Source organism: Oncorhynchus masou, chromosome 29, assembly GCF_036934945.1.
Source record: "Oncorhynchus masou masou isolate Uvic2021 chromosome 29, UVic_Omas_1.1, whole genome shotgun sequence".
Taxonomy (NCBI): domain Eukaryota; kingdom Metazoa; phylum Chordata; class Actinopteri; order Salmoniformes; family Salmonidae; genus Oncorhynchus; species Oncorhynchus masou.
In genome coordinates, this window is record NC_088240.1 from 37,421,371 (window position 1) to 37,442,322 (window position 20,952).

General features: G+C 38.9%; 3 protein-coding genes across 3 annotated transcripts; 1 reads left to right on the forward strand and 2 right to left on the reverse strand.

Annotated features, from left to right (window-relative positions):
• Window positions 1-633: 633 nt before the first annotated feature.
• Window positions 634-2,351, reverse strand: LOC135521170 (homeobox protein Hox-D12a-like). The gene is made up of 2 exons (XM_064947102.1): window positions 1,768-2,351; window positions 634-1,542 (listed from the first exon to the last, which is right to left on the reverse strand). Exons 1-2 carry the CDS (start codon window positions 2,336-2,338, stop codon window positions 1,304-1,306), a joined length of 810 nt encoding a protein of 269 aa, XP_064803174.1. The 5' UTR covers window positions 2,339-2,351; the 3' UTR covers window positions 634-1,303.
• Window positions 2,352-5,100: 2,749 nt separating this feature from the next.
• On the reverse strand, window positions 5,101-6,767 carry hoxd13a (homeobox D13a). Its single transcript, XM_064947103.1, has 2 exons — window positions 6,188-6,767; window positions 5,101-5,862 (listed from the first exon to the last, which is right to left on the reverse strand). Exons 1-2 carry the CDS (start codon window positions 6,765-6,767, stop codon window positions 5,603-5,605), a joined length of 840 nt encoding a protein of 279 aa, XP_064803175.1. The 3' UTR covers window positions 5,101-5,602.
• Window positions 6,768-18,456: 11,689 nt separating this feature from the next.
• evx2 (even-skipped homeobox 2) lies at window positions 18,457-20,921 on the forward strand. Its single transcript, XM_064947104.1, has 3 exons — window positions 18,457-18,862; window positions 19,244-19,479; window positions 20,263-20,921. Exons 1-3 carry the CDS (start codon window positions 18,457-18,459, stop codon window positions 20,875-20,877), a joined length of 1,257 nt encoding a protein of 418 aa, XP_064803176.1. The 3' UTR covers window positions 20,878-20,921.
• Window positions 20,922-20,952: the final 31 nt, after the last annotated feature.

Sequence of the window (20,952 nt, forward strand, 5' to 3'; positions counted from 1 at the left end):
GAATATTTACAAGCAAACAAAGCGGTAAAGGTCATAGGCTAAGGAGTGAGAGCGATCATATTCAGTAAGTAGTCAATTCCTGTAGGTCTGTTTCGGGAATAGCCTAGCCTATATGTGTCGATGTGCCGCTTGAATAAATAGATAATACAAACATGTAATCGTAGCAGTAGGTACTGCGGTATACTAAGTGGAATCCACATAGGCCTAACTATGCAGTAAATGATACCCTACGTGGACGTGCTGGACAGATATTATGAAATTGCACCACAAGTGTTATAGTGGCATTTTGAGCAATGTATGTAGCCTCAAATGTCAACACAAATGTGCACATGTACCTGCATATACATGTACACCAAGTCGTCATGGAATTGTATGCATTGATGTAAAATATGTAGCTTTTCGATATAACGTCGATACCAATATCACACATGATATGTGCCAGTAAACTGTTCTAATTATTCATAAACTGGACCCCCAATGCAGTTATAGGCCTACAGAGAATACTAGAGCCACCCAACCGCCTTGAATGCAGCAGAAAAATGGAGGCTGCGTTATGCACCATTACGTAAACTCGAACACACCAAAAAAATAAGACAAAAACACATTTATTGTGTTGAATTAGATAGACATGCAAACACATTTAAAAAAAATATATAATCCAAAACACATTTCATGGTTCATTTTTCCACCGACAAAAAACACGAACTTGAGCTTGGACGAGCAATTGTGAAGGCCTCGTAGAAGGACTGATCACAGATATGAGCAATATACATTTCTAACCGTATAATCATTGTGTATTTCGTCAATACAATAAGTCTACATAACTTATACATGTATTAAGATTCAATTATAAATAACATTCATTGCCCAGAAAAAAAGAAAAAAAATGAACGCTTGCATAGCCTGCCTATATTAAAAACAATCATCCATTGACATTGACATACCTTATTATACGCTCAGATATAGTGTGTGAGTCGTTGAATAAAATCATTAGGCCTAGAAGTATCGTATTGACCTAAATCGCATGCTTTACAAACACAAGTTCAATACGTGACTTTCAGAAAATAAATAATGCTTTCTTCATCACCAACTACCTAATAATACAAGGCCAATAGTAACAACAATTCACAAGCTCAGTTGTTTGTATAACCATCCAAAATATACAATAAATCGTTCTTAAAATAAAAATAAATGATAGGCCTATAACTATATTGCCAAGATCAGTGGCTCAGGACAGAGGATTGAAGTGGCTGCGCTTGTCTGAACCGGAGCCACACGAGGTCATTATCAAGACCCAAGGCTCTCAGTACATGGAAAATGCATGGTCACGCATCATCAGCCTCTTCTTTTTCATTCTGCGGTTCTGAAACCATATTTTGACTTGTTGATCACTCAAGTCCAGTCTTTCAGAGAGTTCCTTCCTTTTTTGCCTGTTTATGAACTCGTTCATCATATATTCGTTCTCAAGTTCAGCAAGCTGTGGCTTTGTGTATGGTTTTCTCTTTTTTCTGGGTTTCACGTGTGAAGAGCACCAGGGTGCATCTGGAGAAAGAAAAAAAACAGTCCTTAGTAACTTGTGGATACACTTGTGGATCTCCCACACTTGGTAAAAAAAACTAAATGATATTTTCGAGAATCCAGAAGTATGTAGGCATGGTCTGCAATTATCATTGTGTAAACATCAAATATAACAAAACAAGAACTATGATTTGGAGGTGAAATAAATAGTCTCAACATACAGTTTAGAAACCGTTAGAAGTATCTTACCATGAGAAAATGACGCCCTGGCACCTGCATTACTTGAAGATGGTTGAATTGTGGGAATTGAATGGGCCGACTGCTTGAAGCCGGTTGCACTTGCCTGGTTGGTGGGATTCAGTTCGTGTTGTGCCCCGGAATTATGTGACCGTCTATCCAAGTTCGAAAATTCATATTTTGAGCTACCGAAATTGATAACTCCATGTTCACCAGAAAAGGCCTGCGCATGTCTAGCAGGTTCTTCTGGCTTGTGGTTTACATCCTGAAAGTAGTATTTATTGGACTCGTCAAGTGGTCCCTTGTTGTGGTTGTTGGGATTAGTATTTACAGGGACTGAATTTGATAGAAACGGCGGAGAGTAGCCACTGAAGGCGCGGCTCTGAGGCGGAGATGTGCACGAACTTGGGGAAGTCCACGGGAGCGAGCACACCTCTCGTCTGTTGTAGGAAATCTGATGCAGCCCAGAGAGATGAGCTCCATTGCCCCGCAGGTTGGAAAAATATAACGACTCCGGGGTAGGAAAATTCAACAAAGAACCAACATAGCCAGAATTCAGAAGATTGCGCTCACACATTTCCATGGAGCTCTCTCAAACGCTTCTTACAACCCTTTTTAGAGACTCCTAATGAATAAAGGGAAGGTAATTGTTGATTTGCTCATACAGTGTCACGTGATATGCAAAACATGTTGTTCAGTCCCACCCTTGGCCTTAATACTGCAAGGCAAGATATTCCATAAGGTAATGTTATGCAAGAGTAAGATAAAAAATACATAGCCTATATGAGAAATACAACTGGGAGTGTTATTCTCATAGAGAAATTATATACAGTATCGTCAAATGGAAAGGTGTTGGTTAGATGGCTCTATCAAAATCAAAGAGATCGTTTTCAATGCCAATATGTTATTATAAGGTACTGTTGCTAGGTTGCTGAACTATGATGATACTGATTATTGTTATAATTGAAAAACAATTGACTATATGTTCAATGCAAGACAATGTAATTTACGCAAAACATGCTCAAGTTGAGAGATGATATAGCTAACAGGGCTGGTCTATGTGAAGTGACTAAGATTTAGCTACAATTATAAGGCAGCAGTGTAAACAAAAACGTATAAAATAACCAAGATTAACATAGACATATGGATAGTGGACATATGGACATATGGATAGTGGACATATGGAGATATGGATAGTTTTCTGTGAAGGCTATTCCTAAAACGATCTATAGGGCTCACAAGTCATTGACGATTGACAGACAGGTACGGCTGCTACAAGTCCAATAACCTCCACTATATTATAGGCTATGCGGTATTCTTTTTTTCATACAATCTCAAAGCCATAATACTAATTCTACTAACGAACGATTCTTCCCCGGTTCACAATTCATGGATATAGGTCTACACATACCCCTCTACAGTTTAGTAACAGTTTAGTGTATTGAAAGTAACACACAAAAAATAGCCCTGCAATGGTTCAAACAAAACATAGGCCTACCTTTAAATGAATTGCTTCTGAGAAGACCATAGTATAATAAGGAACGAATAACTATATTGGAAATAATAATAGATAGCCTACTATAGTCTTATTTAGCCTACCCTTTGTGCCATCTGACAAATACAAATTATTTTTGGGCCTATACGCTATGATTCATTTTTTATAAATGAAAAATTATATGAACGGATTTTTTGTTCACACTTTCAGGCTATTATCTCTTGACATATAGGCTACAGTAAAGACATTTCCCCTTTTTATACTTTTAATTTACAACCCTGGTTATAAATATGTAAGCAACTGGATTAGACTAGACTACATAAATATATATTGTTATCAATTTCACAAGATAAATTACTAGCTTCCCGATTCCTATAATATCGATATTAGCATAGCATACTCTAAACTGTTGTTTTCATACTGGCCCTTGACACATATCTAGATCAGTCATCTTACCTAGGCTAACTAATACTTATCCTTTAGTTTTCCCAGCAAAGCTAGACAGCCAGGATCTTCGGACTCGAGAAATGACATTTGTAAACGCTCCGTCTCCGGAAAGAAAGGCGACAGCGTGGCCTCCCATCTTTTACGAGTCTAGTAAATTTAAGAATACCCTAAAACGTCATTCTTTTTAGCCACTCTTAGAAACTAAGGACCACAATATATTGTACGCATATTGCAAAAACCAACGTTTTACTGAAAGCGTTTAATATTGGTATAGTTCAAGGTCAATGTCCAGAGAGCTCAGATTAAGCAAAAACAAGTCCAAGTGCATGTTTGGTGTAGTTTCTTGGCAGAGACGATTGTTCGCGGATTTACAACAAAGAATCGCCTCTGATGTCCTTTCTTAAAAGATAAGGCATGCAACTTTTGATGTGGGTGGATCACTCCGTAAGATAATAGCCAACAGCACTAAAAACTTAAGTTCAGACGTATGTTTTATATGAACTCTAGTCGTTTTCTGTGCCTCCGTGGGTGGGTGAATGTTACGCTCACACCAAATGGTAGGTTGTTATATTTTCATTAAAAAAGTCCCCAAACCGACTATGATTTTTTCAGCATATAGAATATAACGATTTTCAATCAACTTGTTAATTTTATTCGCAATAAAATTGTTTTTCAATTCAGTTAATTTGTTTTAAAGAAAATCTCTCTTGTGGAGAAATTGCGTGCTGAAACCAGTAGATGGCGAAACAAGTCCATGAATAGTTGCAATTCATTCCTTTGAGTGAGAGCATAGTATATACAATAGGTCAGAATGAAAATGTATATAAAATTGTCACAAACAATGATCATGAAATTGTTTTGATTGATTGATAAATTAGATTGATATAGACCTTAAGCCTACTTATTGATAAACACCCGCAGTTCTAGTGGAATTATGGAATTGGTTCCCTCGATGGCCTACATACTGATATGACTTTCTCTTAGACCCTATATAGTAGCCTATGTGTAATTAGTAAGACCTGATTGTAAACATTCAGCTAATTCTGCGTGGTGGAAATGTCTCGTTTGAGTTGAATGTTTGCTTTATATCCGTTACACAACAAATAAAATATTACTATATATTTGAAATGATGTGATCAAAGGGGCCTAATCCCACAACTTTAAGTAGGCTTACGTGCAAGTATATAGGCCTATAGGACTGCATACCCTCACAGCCACATTGCTAAAATTGGAATGTTGTTAGACCATATACATGACAAGCACACTTAGTGTTTAAGAACGGATTTGATACGTCTTAGAAATATGAGGGGAAAAAAACAATGATTGTCGGGAAATGATTATATTTTATTCACCCAATCATACCTAATTCACCATTTGCTTTGGCAAACATATTTTACCTGATCAACACAAAATACGTAACTTTTTCGAATAAGCTTTGACCTTGAAACAAATGTTTCCATAACGGAGATTCTCCATTGAGACTGCTTATTAGTCCAGGACGAGCACTGTCAATGGAGAATCTACATTGAGAATCACTGTCAATAGAGATTCTACATTAAGATTTTTTTTTTGTTGTTGTCCAGGACTAGCCTTAACCTTTGTCTGGGGAAACGGACCCCAAATGTAGACCAATCTTTAAAATACATCTAGGAGATTTTATATTCTTACAATATACTTGGAATTTGACCTACAAAAGTTTAAGTAAAGAGCAGGAAAAAAAAAATCAGAATTGTACAAATACAATTTCAACATCAGAATATATGATTTAATATAGCTCTAAACAATTGACAGCAGCTTAATCTATCAGTCAGCACACATTATAACACATGAATATAAATATTTACCTAAATATTGAGACTAATACCTGAGACAATTCAGCATTTCATAAATGGTGAAATAAAAAAATCAAGAGAAAGTTTCAAGGTCTCTATCTTTTGACATAAGCTTCTTGTTTTTGACACGACGATTTTGAAACCATATTGTTACTTGTCTCTCAGACAAGTTGGTGGAAGAAGCTATCCGTTGTCTTTTCTCCTTGGTAATAAACTTGCAAATGGTGTACTCTCGTTCAAGTTCCTTGAGCTGTAGTTTCGTGTAGGGCACCCGTTTCTTCCTCCCACGTCGGTATGAAGTGCAGACATCTGGCTGGTTCATTACTGCTTCCTCTACAAGTATGGAACAAGAAGACAGTTCGTGTTTCGAGAAGAGGAAAACAAATTACCACTAAACGTAATTTACAGTTAATAGTGTGGTCTTTATGTGTAGGACGTTCACTGACAAAAAAAATAAAAACATAGGCTACGTGAAGTTACATCGAAAGTCAATATTTGATTCGCAGTTTTGTTTTCCTCAGGCTATTGCATAGACTTTGTTTATTATTCTTATGGATTCCTCGGTTGGGCTAAACTGAACAAGTCAATTAAAAACAGACTAAAATGCAAGTGGGTGAAATAATAGTTAAAAAAAGAGGTTACAGAAGATATAACCGACCTGTGAGGAATGACTTCCAGAATTGCGAGCCCTGCTTCTGTTCTCTGGCATAATACAGTGGATTGCTCCAACTATTAGCCCAGTTCAATTGCTGATAGGCCTCATGCCTCGGATCTCCAGGACCAGCCCTTGTTACAACAGGTACATCAATGTATCCAGGGATTCTTGGGTAAAGACCTTGGTAAACATTTCCAAAGTCTCTCAGTCTGGACTGCATTTCACTGCAGTGTATGTTGGAACTTGAAACCCCTGAGAAATGCATTGGTTTATCTGATGAGTGTCCAGATAGTGACGCCTGAGAAGTAGGTTTCATCACACCCTGTTGGAATAGATTGCTGTCAGGGATTGTGCAACCATAACAACTGCTCCCCAAATGACAACCAAATGTGAGTGACGCATTTGTGGCTACTGTAGAAAGAGGTGAATATGGTTTAAGAGATTCTAAGCCAAAAGAGTTTGGTTTGTCCGAAATTGTGTATACCGTTACTCCTGGTACAGACCGGCTTGGGTTAGTCCTGGGAGCAGTGGAATAAAAACTTCTGCGATGGACAGAAATGATATTATCTCCCAAGCCCTCCATTTCAGTTTGACGAACTGCCAAAGCAACTTTTCTCGGTGAAAACCTCACATAGTCCCCTCAGATCCAGAACGTATTGCTTTGCAGTGCATGAATGCAAAGCAAGGATGAATACAAATAACCTTTTCGTTTTTTTTTGCCTGACTGATTACAGAACTGTGACAACTAAATGTGGTTGGTCAGTTGCTTTCACGTGACATGCAAATATATATGGCTCGTGGATCTTCTGAGTACTAGGCTATTGTGGTTTTGTTTTGGGCAAGAATATTTGTAAAATATTGGAGAATGTTAAACATATAACAGCATACGCAGGATTCCAAAATGATCAATGAAAGAAAAAAACGTTAATACACTTGAATATCAAATAGGCAATGCTTATAGCGTCAAAAAATGTCTTCTTAACGACGGTTTTGTTAACAAATATAACAATAGCCAATGTTTTTGTATCCATGTCAGCTTTTATTTCACTGAAAATATAGGCCTACAATTCCATTTATAATGTTATCGTTGCCAACTCCTGATATTTTCCCACGGGTGAACCAATCCAATCATTTTCACGGGTGAAATAAATCCTAAATTGAACAAAAGAACAAAACCAGAACAGAAAAAATAGACATTATTATCTGACAACGTATATCTGTATACGTATGTCCACTTGTTAAACATGCAGGGAGGAGTCTACATTTGAAAACTGTTGCAGGCTTTGTATCGACTTCCTTAGTTATTCTTGAAATGTTTATATCAACATATTTGCATGTAATTATAATGAGAAACGTCACTATGGTATATTCAAAATAATTCCATAATTTAGCAATATATGCCTTAACACCTTTTTAACTTCGTGTTAAATACAATTAATGATTGTTATAGGCTACAATGATCACATATAGGCCTTCACATTTTTACGACCAATAATATATGTTTAACTTAAAGTGGCTATTGGATATAGTTTTCTTTCGTTGGGGGTAGTTTTGTCCTACCCCACAAACCACGGTGCCAACATTTGATTGAAATAGGAGTCTAACAAGAATATAAGTCTACCACTCCTCTATAAATAGGCCCATATTCTAAAATTGTAGTAATATAATCATGTCCTTTAAACAATTATTGGATCCTTATACAAATCTTGACATCCATGTCACTCTATAATGAATAATCAGCAAATAATTTAAATTAAGTCTTAGAAATGAATTTATGCAATATACAATTTCAGTAGAAACCAGTACCCTAGGCCTAAGTCTGCTCAAGTTTACACCAAATAGTAAATAGTCAGTAAAGACACTCAACTGATTCAAAAGCCTATTGACCAATTAGCACAAAATGGAAACGCTATTGCACTTGAACATCACTCTTGAACTTGTTGTCTGGACGTAACAATGTAGGCCTGATGGTAGACATTTCCCCCATCTAAAAGCCTGTGGACACACAAAGTTGCATTTTTCAAATAAAGTACATTCTTCGAAAAAAATATTATTTGGGGTTATATATAGAACCTTTCGGTTATTTTGACGAGATGAAAGACCCCTTTACTAAAAAAGGTTATATATATTAACCTGAAGGCAAAGAAGCTTGAGGGTTTCATCCCTTTCCCAGAGTGTAATGTGGATTTTAGCCAACAACAGAAAACAAAAGCTAACACAGTCATATCAAACTCTGAAATGACAGCTAATTAGCTGCATTTTCACTTGTTTTAGTGTTGTTGTTGTTTTGCATTGACAGGTATATCCATATTGATGATGCTGCTGCGTGATTTCTCCTGGTCAGAAAAAAGGCTAGCTGTCTCGTCCGGAAACAGGCAGGGGGAGATCGAAATCATATTTTGCAACATTGTTGCCGAGGTCTAAGTGGCAGACAGCAAGGTGCATACAAACCTCTGCTGTTGCAAACTAAATGCTACATAGAAGCAAGAGAAAATAATGTGTTTAATAAAAGTACACACTCTTAGATTAAAACAAAAATAATGGCGTTCTATATAGGCATCAACGGCCATTCCAGCATGAAGACGCAAAAGCAAGGTTGTTGCAAATACCCTACCAATATACACGTAATTTTTACATTTATTAAGTTAAGGAAAGTTGATTATTTAATTGAAACACATTGGGCCATAATCATATAATGAACTAAAAGCTAGGTAGATAAGGTTATTTCAGAATCAGCTGACGCTAGACAGGAAAAAGCTTATGAGATAGGCTACTTTAATTAGCCACTTTAGAAGATAGCTAGCTAGCTAACTATTACAAATAAATGTACATGTTTGTTATTGAATATGCCAAATAAAGCTATTGACTACATCATGACATTATCAATGATCTAATTGGTACTTTATTTCAGTAATTCAGTGTTGAGCCAGATGAGGGAACTATGTTTCATGAAGGCATTACTGTTGCTGACCTCTGTTGAACACACGTGGTGGGCAATGGGCTAACTGAAAGGAGGTACGTAGCTATCTAAATTGTTTATAGTAAATTATTTGTAATAAGTCTAGTTGATTCAATTGCCTAGTTAATCATTAGCCTACATTACTTTTAAAATAGTATCTATGTTTTGCTGTCTGACAGTAACCCACCTATCAGAGACAGAGGATCTCTCTTTCTACTGCTGCTGACAACAACTGCATGTAAATTGTTCTTCTACATCCTAATAATTATACTGTATCTGCGTGGCATTTTGTCTTCATTCTAGCAGATGAACTCGTGATTTTGCTCATTTTTTTTCTTCTTCGGAACCAGCCAGGCAACAACTCATAAGCTACTGTAGGCCTACTGTTTCGTAAAGAAGTCTGCCAGAGTTGGTACCAAGATTGACATAGGTTATCATTCAAACAAAGATCCCTCCCTGGCCATCAGTGAATATTTCCAAACTACAGTATGTTTGCATAGATGAGGTAAAGATGTCAATGGAACTCGACCAAAACAATGGAAATGCCATTTAAACGCGTTTGGGAAAGATGCTGTGGGGGAAAGATCCCAGATGTCCTCATTTCCCCCCAGGGGCATCATGCATCCCAAAAATCTGAGTGGGCACAAAATACTTGAAGATGACTGGGGGGTGGTCAGTAGGGGTGCTACGCCCCCGGTCCGTAAATTTGAGAATTTTGAATTTTTCAAAAACCTGAAACAGCTTCTTCCTGCAATCTAGAGTCATACTCATTCGATTTAATTCTATGTAAAAACATTTTTTTTCTGCATATCTCTGCATACCACTGTCTGTATCCTCCTGACTGGTGTTTCTTTTTAAATAAACTAAATATGCTTCGCTGCATCCAGGCTGAAATCTGGGTAAAGGATTGAAAGGAATGTGAGTCTTATTCAGTACATTTCATTTTCTAAAGTCTACCAACCTTGCCAGCAGGCATGCCAGCTAAGATAGAGTAGCTAGCTTGTCTAACTAACTTGATTGGTAACTAATTATAGGGTTGGGAGATTGGGAACCTATCTTGACTAGCTAAAGCCAACTTCATAAAATTGCTAAGTGGCTAGTAGTATTACAAAAATATATTGGTTATTATTATTATTTTAACAGGACAAATCTGAGGGGACAAGTGCCCCTGTGCCCCCTATGGGCATGACACCTCTGTTGTCCCCCATCAAATTTTGTCTACTATTATTTATATGTGTATTCAACACTATGTTGAGGTAAAATATCTGAGTATAATGCTTGAGTGGATGTCAGTCCCAATACACATTCATGTCTTTTACAAAGGGAAACCCAGCCTCTAGCTGCCCAGTGACGAAAGCTAAATGCCTTCTATGCTCTCTGCGAGGCAAGCAACACTGGTGCTCATGAGAGCACCAGCTGTTCCAGACGACTGTGATCACACTCTCCATAGCCGATGTGAGTAAGATTTTTAACAGGTTAACATTCACAAGGTCACAAGGCCATACGGATTACCAGGACACATACTCAGACTATGCGCTGACCAGCTGGCAAGTGTCTTCATTGACATTTTCAACCTCTTCCTGACCCAGTCTGTAATACCTACACCATAGTCCCTGTGCCCAAGAAAGCCAAGGTAACCTGTCTAAATGACTATTGCCCCATAGCACTCACATCTGTAGCCATAAAATTATTTGAAAGGCTGGTCATGGCTCACATCAACACCATCATCCCAGACCCACTGCAATTCATATACCGCCTCAACAGTTCCACAGATGATGCAATCTCTATTGAACTCAGCGTTCAACACCATAGTGCCTTCCAAGCTCATCACCAAGCTAAGGAACCTGGGATTAAACAGCTCCCTCTGCAACTGGATCATGAACTTCATGACCGGCCACCCCCAGGTGGTGAGTGCAGGCAATAACACATCTGCCACACTGTCTTATCACAGGCAACAATTAGACAGCCTACAGGGAGGAGGTCAGAGACCTGGCAGTGTGATGCCAGGACAACAACCTCTCCCTCAACGTTAGCAAGACAAAGGAGCTGATACTGGATTACAGGAAATGGAGGGCCAAGCACGCCTCCATTCACATTGATTGGGCTGTAGTGGAGCAGGTTGAGAGCTCCTTGTGTCCACATCACATGGTCCAAACACAACAACACAGTCATGAAAAGGATCGACAACACCTCTTCCCCCTCAGGAGGCTGAAAAGATTTGGCATGGGCCCTCAGATCCTCAAAAAGTTATACAGCTGCACCATGCACTTGACTGGCTGCATCACCACTTGATATGGCAACTGCTTGGTATTCAACCACAAGGTGCTACAGAGGGTAGTGTGTACGGCCCAGTACATCATTGAGGCCAAGCTCCCTGCCAACCACAACCTCGATACCAGATGGTGTCAGAGGAAGGCACTAAAAATTGTCAATGACTCCAGCCACCCAAGTCATAGACTGTTCTCTCTGCTACTGCACAGTAAGCGGTACTGGAGCATCAAGTCTCGGACCAAAATGCTCCTGAACAGCTCCTAACCCGAAGCCATAAGACTGCTGAACAGTTAATCAAATGACTACCCGGACTATTTGGCATTGACCCCTTTATTTATTTTGAGCAGACTCTCTTGCACTGGCTCTATGCAGACTCACTCTACCACACACTCACACATACTACACTGACACTCTAACACACAAACACACTCACTCACTCACTCACTCACTCACTCACACACACACACACACACACACACACACGCAAACACACAAACACACACACACACTTTCTCACTCTTCAAACACTCTGCTGCTACTCTGTTTATTATCTATCTTGATTGCCTAGTGACTTATACCCCTACCTACATGTACATATTACCTCAATCACTTTAACAACTCATACCCCAGCACATTGACTCGGTACACGTGCTTCTTGTATATAGCTTCGTTAATTGATTTTTTTTGTGTGTTTCTATTTTGTTGTTGTTTTTTTGTGCTCATGCTCTCAGTTTTTAACTCTGCATTGTTGGGAAAGGGCTCGTAGGTAAGCGTTTCACAATAAAGTCTACACCTATTGTATTCAGTGCATGTGGCAAATTAAAATATATTCGATTTGATGTCATCATCGCCAATTAACTGCATTACAGTTAAAAACGACTGACTACCACCACCGATTTCTGTAAGTGTGTATTCATGGAACCCGAGGGAAGTCAAGCTTCCCCAAAACATGGACCAATACAAACATACAAAAATAATGTTTTGTCTCTCTGTGTTTCATAATTTTCCTTCAATTTGCTAGAGGCTGAATGTATCTCACAGGAGAACGCATCTGAGCCAGCGAAACAGTGCCCCTCTGTCTCTCTATGTGTAGGCCATCTATCTGATGCTGTCTGGTCCAAACGAGTATGACATTCTTGCCGTCCGCAGCATGGAAGGCAAGGGAAGCAAGTGAGCATCTGGTCTCCCTTAATTAACAAAAAATATATAAAACATGTGACAATCAGCGTTGAGCTAAACTTCGCGAGCTCAGCTATGAATGGTCCTGGCGCACAAAAAAAAGTGTCAAGGGAAGCAAACTTGGATTTGGCGTCACTCCTATCAAATCCCATTGAGAGCATAAGTCATTCACAGAAAAACTTGAACTGTTGCATCTCATGGTGTTGTTCTCCTCCGTTGGCTAGCTAGCCAGCTAGCTAAAATGAGCCCTTTCCTAAATTAGCCATGGATGGGGATAGTGATTTGGATAGTGGTTTTACTTAATTGTCCATACTGGTCAATGATTATAATGTTGATTCTGATCCAACCATTAAGAGGTTAATTCATACATTGTTGTACCCCTGTCCTGAGAGGATGGAAGTTCAATATGTAGCTAGATGTAGAAGGCTAATGCTAACTATTAATGTTGCCCATGAATGGAAGTTAGGCTAGCGAGTAAGAATTTTAGCTAGGTAGCCTAGGACAACAAAAAAATAAAAGCGTGTACTGTATGACAGAGTGATAAACAGCTTCATAAACATGAAAGAGAGGAGGATGAGATTGGCGTTTCTCTGCATGTAGGGTTAGACAACATGTTGTTCTACTTGCACGAACGCGCACGCACACACACGCATGCACACAGAAATCAGAACCATGGACAACCACATCATATTTAGTTTAGCTTACGTTGATTGGACTAAATTGTATTGGGTATGTTTTAGATGTCACTGTATTCGACTAAGCATGATTTTGAAATGTTGAAGTTGAAATGGTGCTGGAATAGTGGAGGCAGCTTCTGTTTTCTTTGCGACTTGCGGTAACACTCTGTGGTTCTAAATCAATAGTCGTTTAGTGGTCCAAAAACGTCTGAAAAATGTACTTGCTTGACCATGCTGTAGGTCATGTACAGTCTGTTACTGTACATGCAATATGCTTTGTGGACTTCACTGGACAGAGGTTGCTATCGGGTTTTTTGATAAAACAAGGGTGTGGTTGAATTTATTCTGCCACTGTGTCTTCTTATTGTCTCGGCCTTTAGGCCTATAAATCACAATCGCAAGGCATATGAATTAACAGGTTATAGAGCAAACAACGCAATTATCACAACACATAGGTTGTAATATGTTTTTGGGTGGGGACTTGGCTTCTCAAGTGATTTTATCCACGCACCTCTATGGTTAAAACACTTCTAAGCCTATATTCCGTCACTATAAGGAAACTGGGCCCAGCCTTCTCCACTCATATCTTACCTTGACATTAGAATTATTTCACAACACTGAAAACGGATCAGCTCCTAGCGAGATATTACAACCTGTAGCTGCAAATATGGATGCGGCTTATTATGCTAATCCAATAATAATACACGAGGCTAAATCACAGATTGCGCACGTCATTGCCCAAATCTTGTCACACGTCATTAAACCTATTACAGACAGTACCCTCGTGGAAAAATACAACGCAATATGATTTAAATATGATTTAAATATAGGCCTATAGTGCCATGTACTTATATTTTCATCTAATTTTTCATTTGAAACATATTATTTTATATTTCACTTGTTTGTAACAATTGCAAATACTGTGGCAACTTTGTATTTGTAGTCAACTTCGTTCTGAAGTTATCCGCGGTCACAGTCAGACAGATTGCCTACCAGCCTAAACATATTGATTCTATGTTTAGCTTTGTTCATGTATGACTAAAGTGACGCAGAAAGGCAGAAAAACATAAAACGATGCATTTTGGCTGCTCTTACAAGCAGTCTGGTTCACTCGTAGATGGTGCGAAGGTTTTTAAAAGCAACGTTACTGACGAAGGCTCTGAGAAACAGCGACTACTAAAGATACACCGTAATATGGTTCTAAGGATGATCTTAACGCTACAAAGGCTCTGTGAAACGAGGCCCAGATTTGTTGAATGTGCGTTATCCCGCCTTCCTTTTTCAATCCCACGGGTCTGCGTTCCATTGATCTCTTTACCGCAATTATATAATTACAATCTCTAAACTATGCTGGTATTATTTTGTCCATAATTTAATTGTTTAATATATTGTAGGCTATTCTTAGCTAGAAATATTACTCTTCATTAGAAGCCACAATTCATGAATGGCACCATACATGGTTCTATCTGGAACCAATGTTGGTTCAGTGAAGAAGGATCCCTAGGGTTATGATCAAAGAACGATATACAAGCGTCCTATATATAACTTTTAAGGGTTTCATATCTAAAACAAGTGATATAACCCTTTTTGGTTCAATATGGAAGCGTTTTTTCTAAGAGTGTAAGGAAAGGTCTGAAACAGGATTCATGCAACACACATCGTAGCTGCACTTCAAAAGTGAAGACGGTTATAGTTCCTTCATATATCCCGTGGTTCTGAAGGCAACAACAGTGTCACAAACATAATATACGTGTCTATGAATATTCAAAACGAGTTGAATTCCTAACCGGTCAACTCAGTCAATGTCGAATTTGAGCTTTGGCTGTGAGTCTCCCGTTTTGGGCACAGTGGTTGCGTTCTGTTAAGCTAATGAATAGGAGACGACTAAACCTTCAACCACACAGACCCCGCTCTTAAGGGTGGTAGCCTGCAATGGTATAAAGTCATCACTAGATGGCTCTATCCGTTTGCATGTAAAAGGAATTCCTAAATTGTGGAGACCAGACTGAGTATCCACCCAAGTCAAAAGCCAGTTCTAGCGTGTTAGCCACACCTGGCCTTAAACTACTGCCTTAACTGACTTTCCTTGTTAAATAAAGGTTTAAAAAAAAGTAAAAAAAAATAAAATATATATATATATATACGATGTCCTTGAAGTTAGGTGGACAAAATCTGCTGTCTCACTTCTCTCAAGTTTTACAGTGAGACACACGTTAGAGCACAACTCGAAGTCGTTAAGAAAAAAATGTAATTTTCAATGAAGAACATCGGGTTGTCAGCTCGGGGGTTTGAACTTGCAACCTACCGGTCACTAGTCCAACGCTCTAACCACTAGGCTAAGAGCTTTGGGAATAAAGGTCCTTATTCTAAGTTAATTAAATAGGTGTAAAATAAAAAAGATAACGCTGAAACCACCTATTAGCATGGCGGCTAATGCATCTAGGCCTACAATAAATCTGACAGAGTATATATTTAGATATAAATATGGCTCTGGTCTGACAAATTAAAATACTACAGATTGTATTAACACATCATAATATGAATCAACCAATAATTATACTATTTATTTAATTGTAGGCAATTTCATGAATAAATAATTGTTATATTTGAGTATTGTTACAATACTCTATACGGCTTTTACTAACAAATGACAGCTAGCCTATTTCAGGTGACATAATAGTCTATTCATGGATCGTAAAGGAAAAACACGAAGGCTACATGGCTTTTATACTGACAAAATGACAGCTATATCAGGTGATATAATAGCCTATTCATGCATCAATGAAATCGGCCATTGTTCATTGTTTAAGCCCCAAAAACGGTATTCTAATTCCAACGATTGAGCTAGTCCACTTAATTTTTCTCAAAATATCCACAATGTTTGTGTTTTTTAATGAACACCCTTATTCCCATTCCACTTCTACAAATATTTAAGAAGCCCATATGACATAGTTTTCATTATAAACTCGGTGGTTTGAGCCCTGAATGCTGATTGGCTGACAGCCTTGGTATATCAGACCGTATACCATGGTTATGACAAAACACCTATTTCTACTGGTCTAATTCCGTTGGTAACCAGTTTATACTAGCAATAAAGCAGCTCTGGGGTTTGTGGTATATGGCCAATATACCACGGCTAAGGGCTGTATCCAGGCACTCCGCATTGCGTCGTATTAATGAACAGCCCAAAGCCGTGGTATATTGGCCATATACCACAAACCCTCGGGCCTTATTGCTTAAAATAATCCCAGTACAGAGCGACTACAATTCTTTTAACCCGTCATATTGACTCCAAAAGGTTAGTTCATATGATTTTAGCAATAGATGGATCACACAGTGTATAGCTTTGTACATCACCGGCAAGGACTTCCGCCTCAAGCGTTGTGATAATCCAGAGAAACTCTGGGGGGCGCCAAAGGACGCGTAGACGACGTTTCCAGGCCCCACTGGTACATTACCTTACCGAATACAATATCCATTCCCGATAACCTTAGCTATAAGAGCATTCTCCCTCTAAATCTGAGACTGTTCAGGAGACAGAGCATCACCTCGATGTATTCTTAACATTAAATCGAGTTTTTCAAATAATAGAGATCTACAGGCAGCACATCGGGAGACTAATATTATATTAGGCTAATACCACAACCTTTGATAACAGAAAACACAATGTAAATGCAGCCTGTCCAACATATACCTTTGACTATAGGATAATTTCTAAAATATGCACGACACTAAATAATATAAAATAAGCCTGATTATAATACAACTCCAAACCTGCAGTAAAATAGGTAATATTTTATCAGGAGGGGTTTAAATTCGCACAATTACACATCATTATTCCACGATTGAAAATAACAAATACATAAGAAAAAAAACGAGTATTCGTCAGGCATAATTTAACTCCGTGGGCCTACTGAAGCAATGAGGATAGTATAAGACTACCTTAAAGGGTCAATTCGTAGTTGAAACAATAACAAAGCGACTCCCTGCCACTGTTTGGGTAAAAAGCAGAAGGATGGGGATGGATAATTGAACCACTCTCAAATTCAGACAGGGTTATGGATGCAAGGACTAACCATCCATAATATCAAAATTATAGTTTTAACCATGTTTTGAGGCTATACAGTGTTTGTTTAAATTTGATTTGTTTACAAATAGTGGAGTAAAACACGCTTATATTTTGGGTTATGATGGGTACGACAGTTGAACTAAGTTCATGAGGCATTTAGTTATATTCTTCAAGAATCAGTATAATTAATTTATACGTATAAAAATGCATGTAGAAACTGCAGATTGCCCCCTTTAAAGAAACTGCTAACACCACAAGCATATGTTATAATTTCCTATGTTATCTGCATTGTTTAAAATATAGTGTAATGATGATCTCAAAATGTATTTTTATTACAGTGAGGAATGTAAAACAAACATGCAAAAATGATTAGGACAAATTCACCTGATCATAAAAGTGAAATTCGGTTCAGAATTATCACGATCATATCTAGCATTTTAATGCTATCAAATGGATTTCACAAAATAACTTTCAGTAATAATGTATCATTCGAGAATGCCTCAGTGAAATTATCGATGGAGAAAGTGAGAATAAAAGAGAAAGACAAACAGACTGAGGGGCAAAGAGAACAGAAGGGAGAAACAATAGAGAATCAAAGCATAATGATATTCCTAAATGAAGAGGGAAATGTTGCCGCGCTCATTTTATTAATCAGACTGTCAATTTCACCCCAGAGGCCAAACCCAAGAGCAATCTTAAACAGACTCAGATCAACCCAGGGACACGCGCTCCACTCCTCACTTCTCCTCTTCCTCTCCACTTGGATATATATTCGTCTGACCGCAGGCCGCCTCCATCATCAACTGACAGCCTTCTCGTATTTATTTGCTTATAAACCTGTTACAATAAATGATCATTCGAGCAGCGTCACGCGCATCTTAACGACGAGCAGCAACCACTTTTTGATGAATTACATTTTGGGCTAGAAAGGATGCACGGGTCATTTTAAACAGTCATTCATTGCTCGCATTGGCATTCTTAATTTTTTTTCCCCCGTCTCGCTCATAAAAAGGTGTTATATTATTTAGAGACAGTTGCTGAGCTGAATGCGGATTAGCTCCGCCACAACTCATCGGAGCACCAGCCCTGGAAATTGTGTTTCTTTCTAGAAGGCTTAATGATGGAGAGGATAAGAAAAGAGATGATTCTGATGGAGAGAGGTCTGCACAGTCCCGTGCCTGGGAAAAGGCTCTCGAACCTGTCAGACTCCGCTGGAAATTCAGTGTTAGAGGCCCTCGAAAATTCTCAGCACAGTGGTCGCCTAAGCCCGAGAATAAGTTCCGCCTCGCTTCATGGAAGTCTCGGGGATATTCCAACCAAAGGCAAGTTCGAAATCGACAGTATTTTCGGTGCCCACCACAACAGCGAGAATACTTCTTCCGCGGAGATTTCATCCTCAGAAAGCAGAAAGAAAATTCACTTATACCCAGAAGTTTCTCAAGACTCAGATATGAACAGTGACGTGGAGGTGGGATGCCCATCGCATCGCTCTCCGAGCCAACATAAGGAAAACAACAACAAAGGTAACATTCACTCTGAATTAAGATTTACTGACGAAATAAAACATTTCAGAGAAATGTATATTCTATGATATCTTAAAACGGAAAATGGATTAGAATAAATATATAATCGTAATAACAATGATAATAATAGCAACAGCAATAATAATAATGTAGGCTTATACAACAACTAATACTGGCTAATAATTGTATCTTTCATTTTCAAATATTTCACCGATATTGCTACAGAAATATTGCTTGTTAATTTGTCATTTATTTCATAGGCATCGTCTCGCGTGAAAACATATTACATCAAGAAATGTATAATAGCCAACATACACATTGCAACTTCTTATATAACCTACATGAAACTATCAAATAACTTTGCATATTTATTTCCTAAAGGGTTTTCTGACAATAATTCTGGAGGCTCCAACACAAGTTCATCCTCCCTTTCCAATCATAACGGCAATGGAATGAACTCAAACATGTCAAATGCCGAGACGAGACGGTACCGGACTGCGTTCACCAGAGAACAAATAGGAAGACTGGAGAAAGAGTTTTACAGGGAAAATTATGTCTCAAGACCCAGAAGATGTGAACTGGCCGCATCACTGAATCTACCTGAAACTACAATAAAGGTATGTTCTCTTATATGCATATTTTAATGTATATAGCTGTGCCTAATATATTCACTAAAATAATATTGTATCACAAATATTTAGGACTATAGACTAGGCTGCAATTATATTCAGATGCACACTACATTCAGATACACACGCTGATCAACATTCATGTATCAAAACACACACACACACACACACACACACACACACACACACACACACACACACACACACACACACACACACACACACACACACACACACACACACACACACATACACACACACACACACACACACACACACACACACACACACACACACACACACACACACACACACACACACACACACACACACACATACACACACACACACACACACGAACACAGCAAATGTATAAACTAATCCGATGGTAATTCACAATGTGAGCAGGTGGCCTACTCGAATATAATCTGAAATGAATCTGAAATGAATCTATGAATCTGAAAAATCACTGTCAGAGGCACTTCGTTGGACTTCATTTCTTCAACTTGCTGATTTGTTTAGGGGTCCCTAAAAATAAACACTCACAAAAAAGTGTACATTGACCTATACGTTTAAAACCCATAATTCTATCAAACGCACATTAGCTATGTTTACGCAGGTTCTTTGTTATACTACACCCGACTATTCTGAACACTGGGAGAATGCATGGAGAGCCGACCCGGTATTTTGTATTGCGTAAATACTGTGCTACCAGGCGGGTTGGATAGAATAGGGTCCCATTAAACATGAATGATAATTCTCTGTCTGTAGGTATGGTTCCAGAACAGGCGGATGAAGGATAAGAGGCAACGTTTGGCGATGTCTTGGCCCCATCCAGCAGATCCAAGTTTTTACACCTACATGATGACGCACGCGGCAGCCACCGGAAGTCTACCATACCCTTTCCATTCCCACATGCCTCTGCACTATTACCCGCACGTTGGTGTCACAGCAGCTGCCGCTGCCGCAGCTGCGTCTGGTGCTGCATCGTCACCTTTCGCTACCTCCATTCGCCCTCTCGATACTTTCCGTGCACTCTCCCATCCTTACTCACGCCCAGAGCTTCTCTGTGGCTTCAGGCACCCAGGACTTTATCAGTCACCCGCAGGCCTCAATAGCTCTGCGGCAGCATCAGCAGCAGCGGCAGCAGCAGCATGTGCAGCCGCGGTCAGCGCGCCATCAGCCACTGGCCCATGCTCGTGCCTCAGTTGTCACAGCAGCCAAGCGGCCAGTGCGCTAGGCTCCAGAAGTACCAACTCTGATTTCACCTGCACAGCATCTGGGCAAAGATCCGAGAGTGGATTTTTGCCGTATTCTGCAGCTGTCCTGAGCAAAACCTCGGTTCCATCACCAGATCAGAGAGAGGAATCTTCACTAAACAGATAACTCATCACTGGAACTTCAAAAACAAGTTCAGTTGCTCATGTTTTCATGCTCTGTGGTTAGTTTATACATCCATCT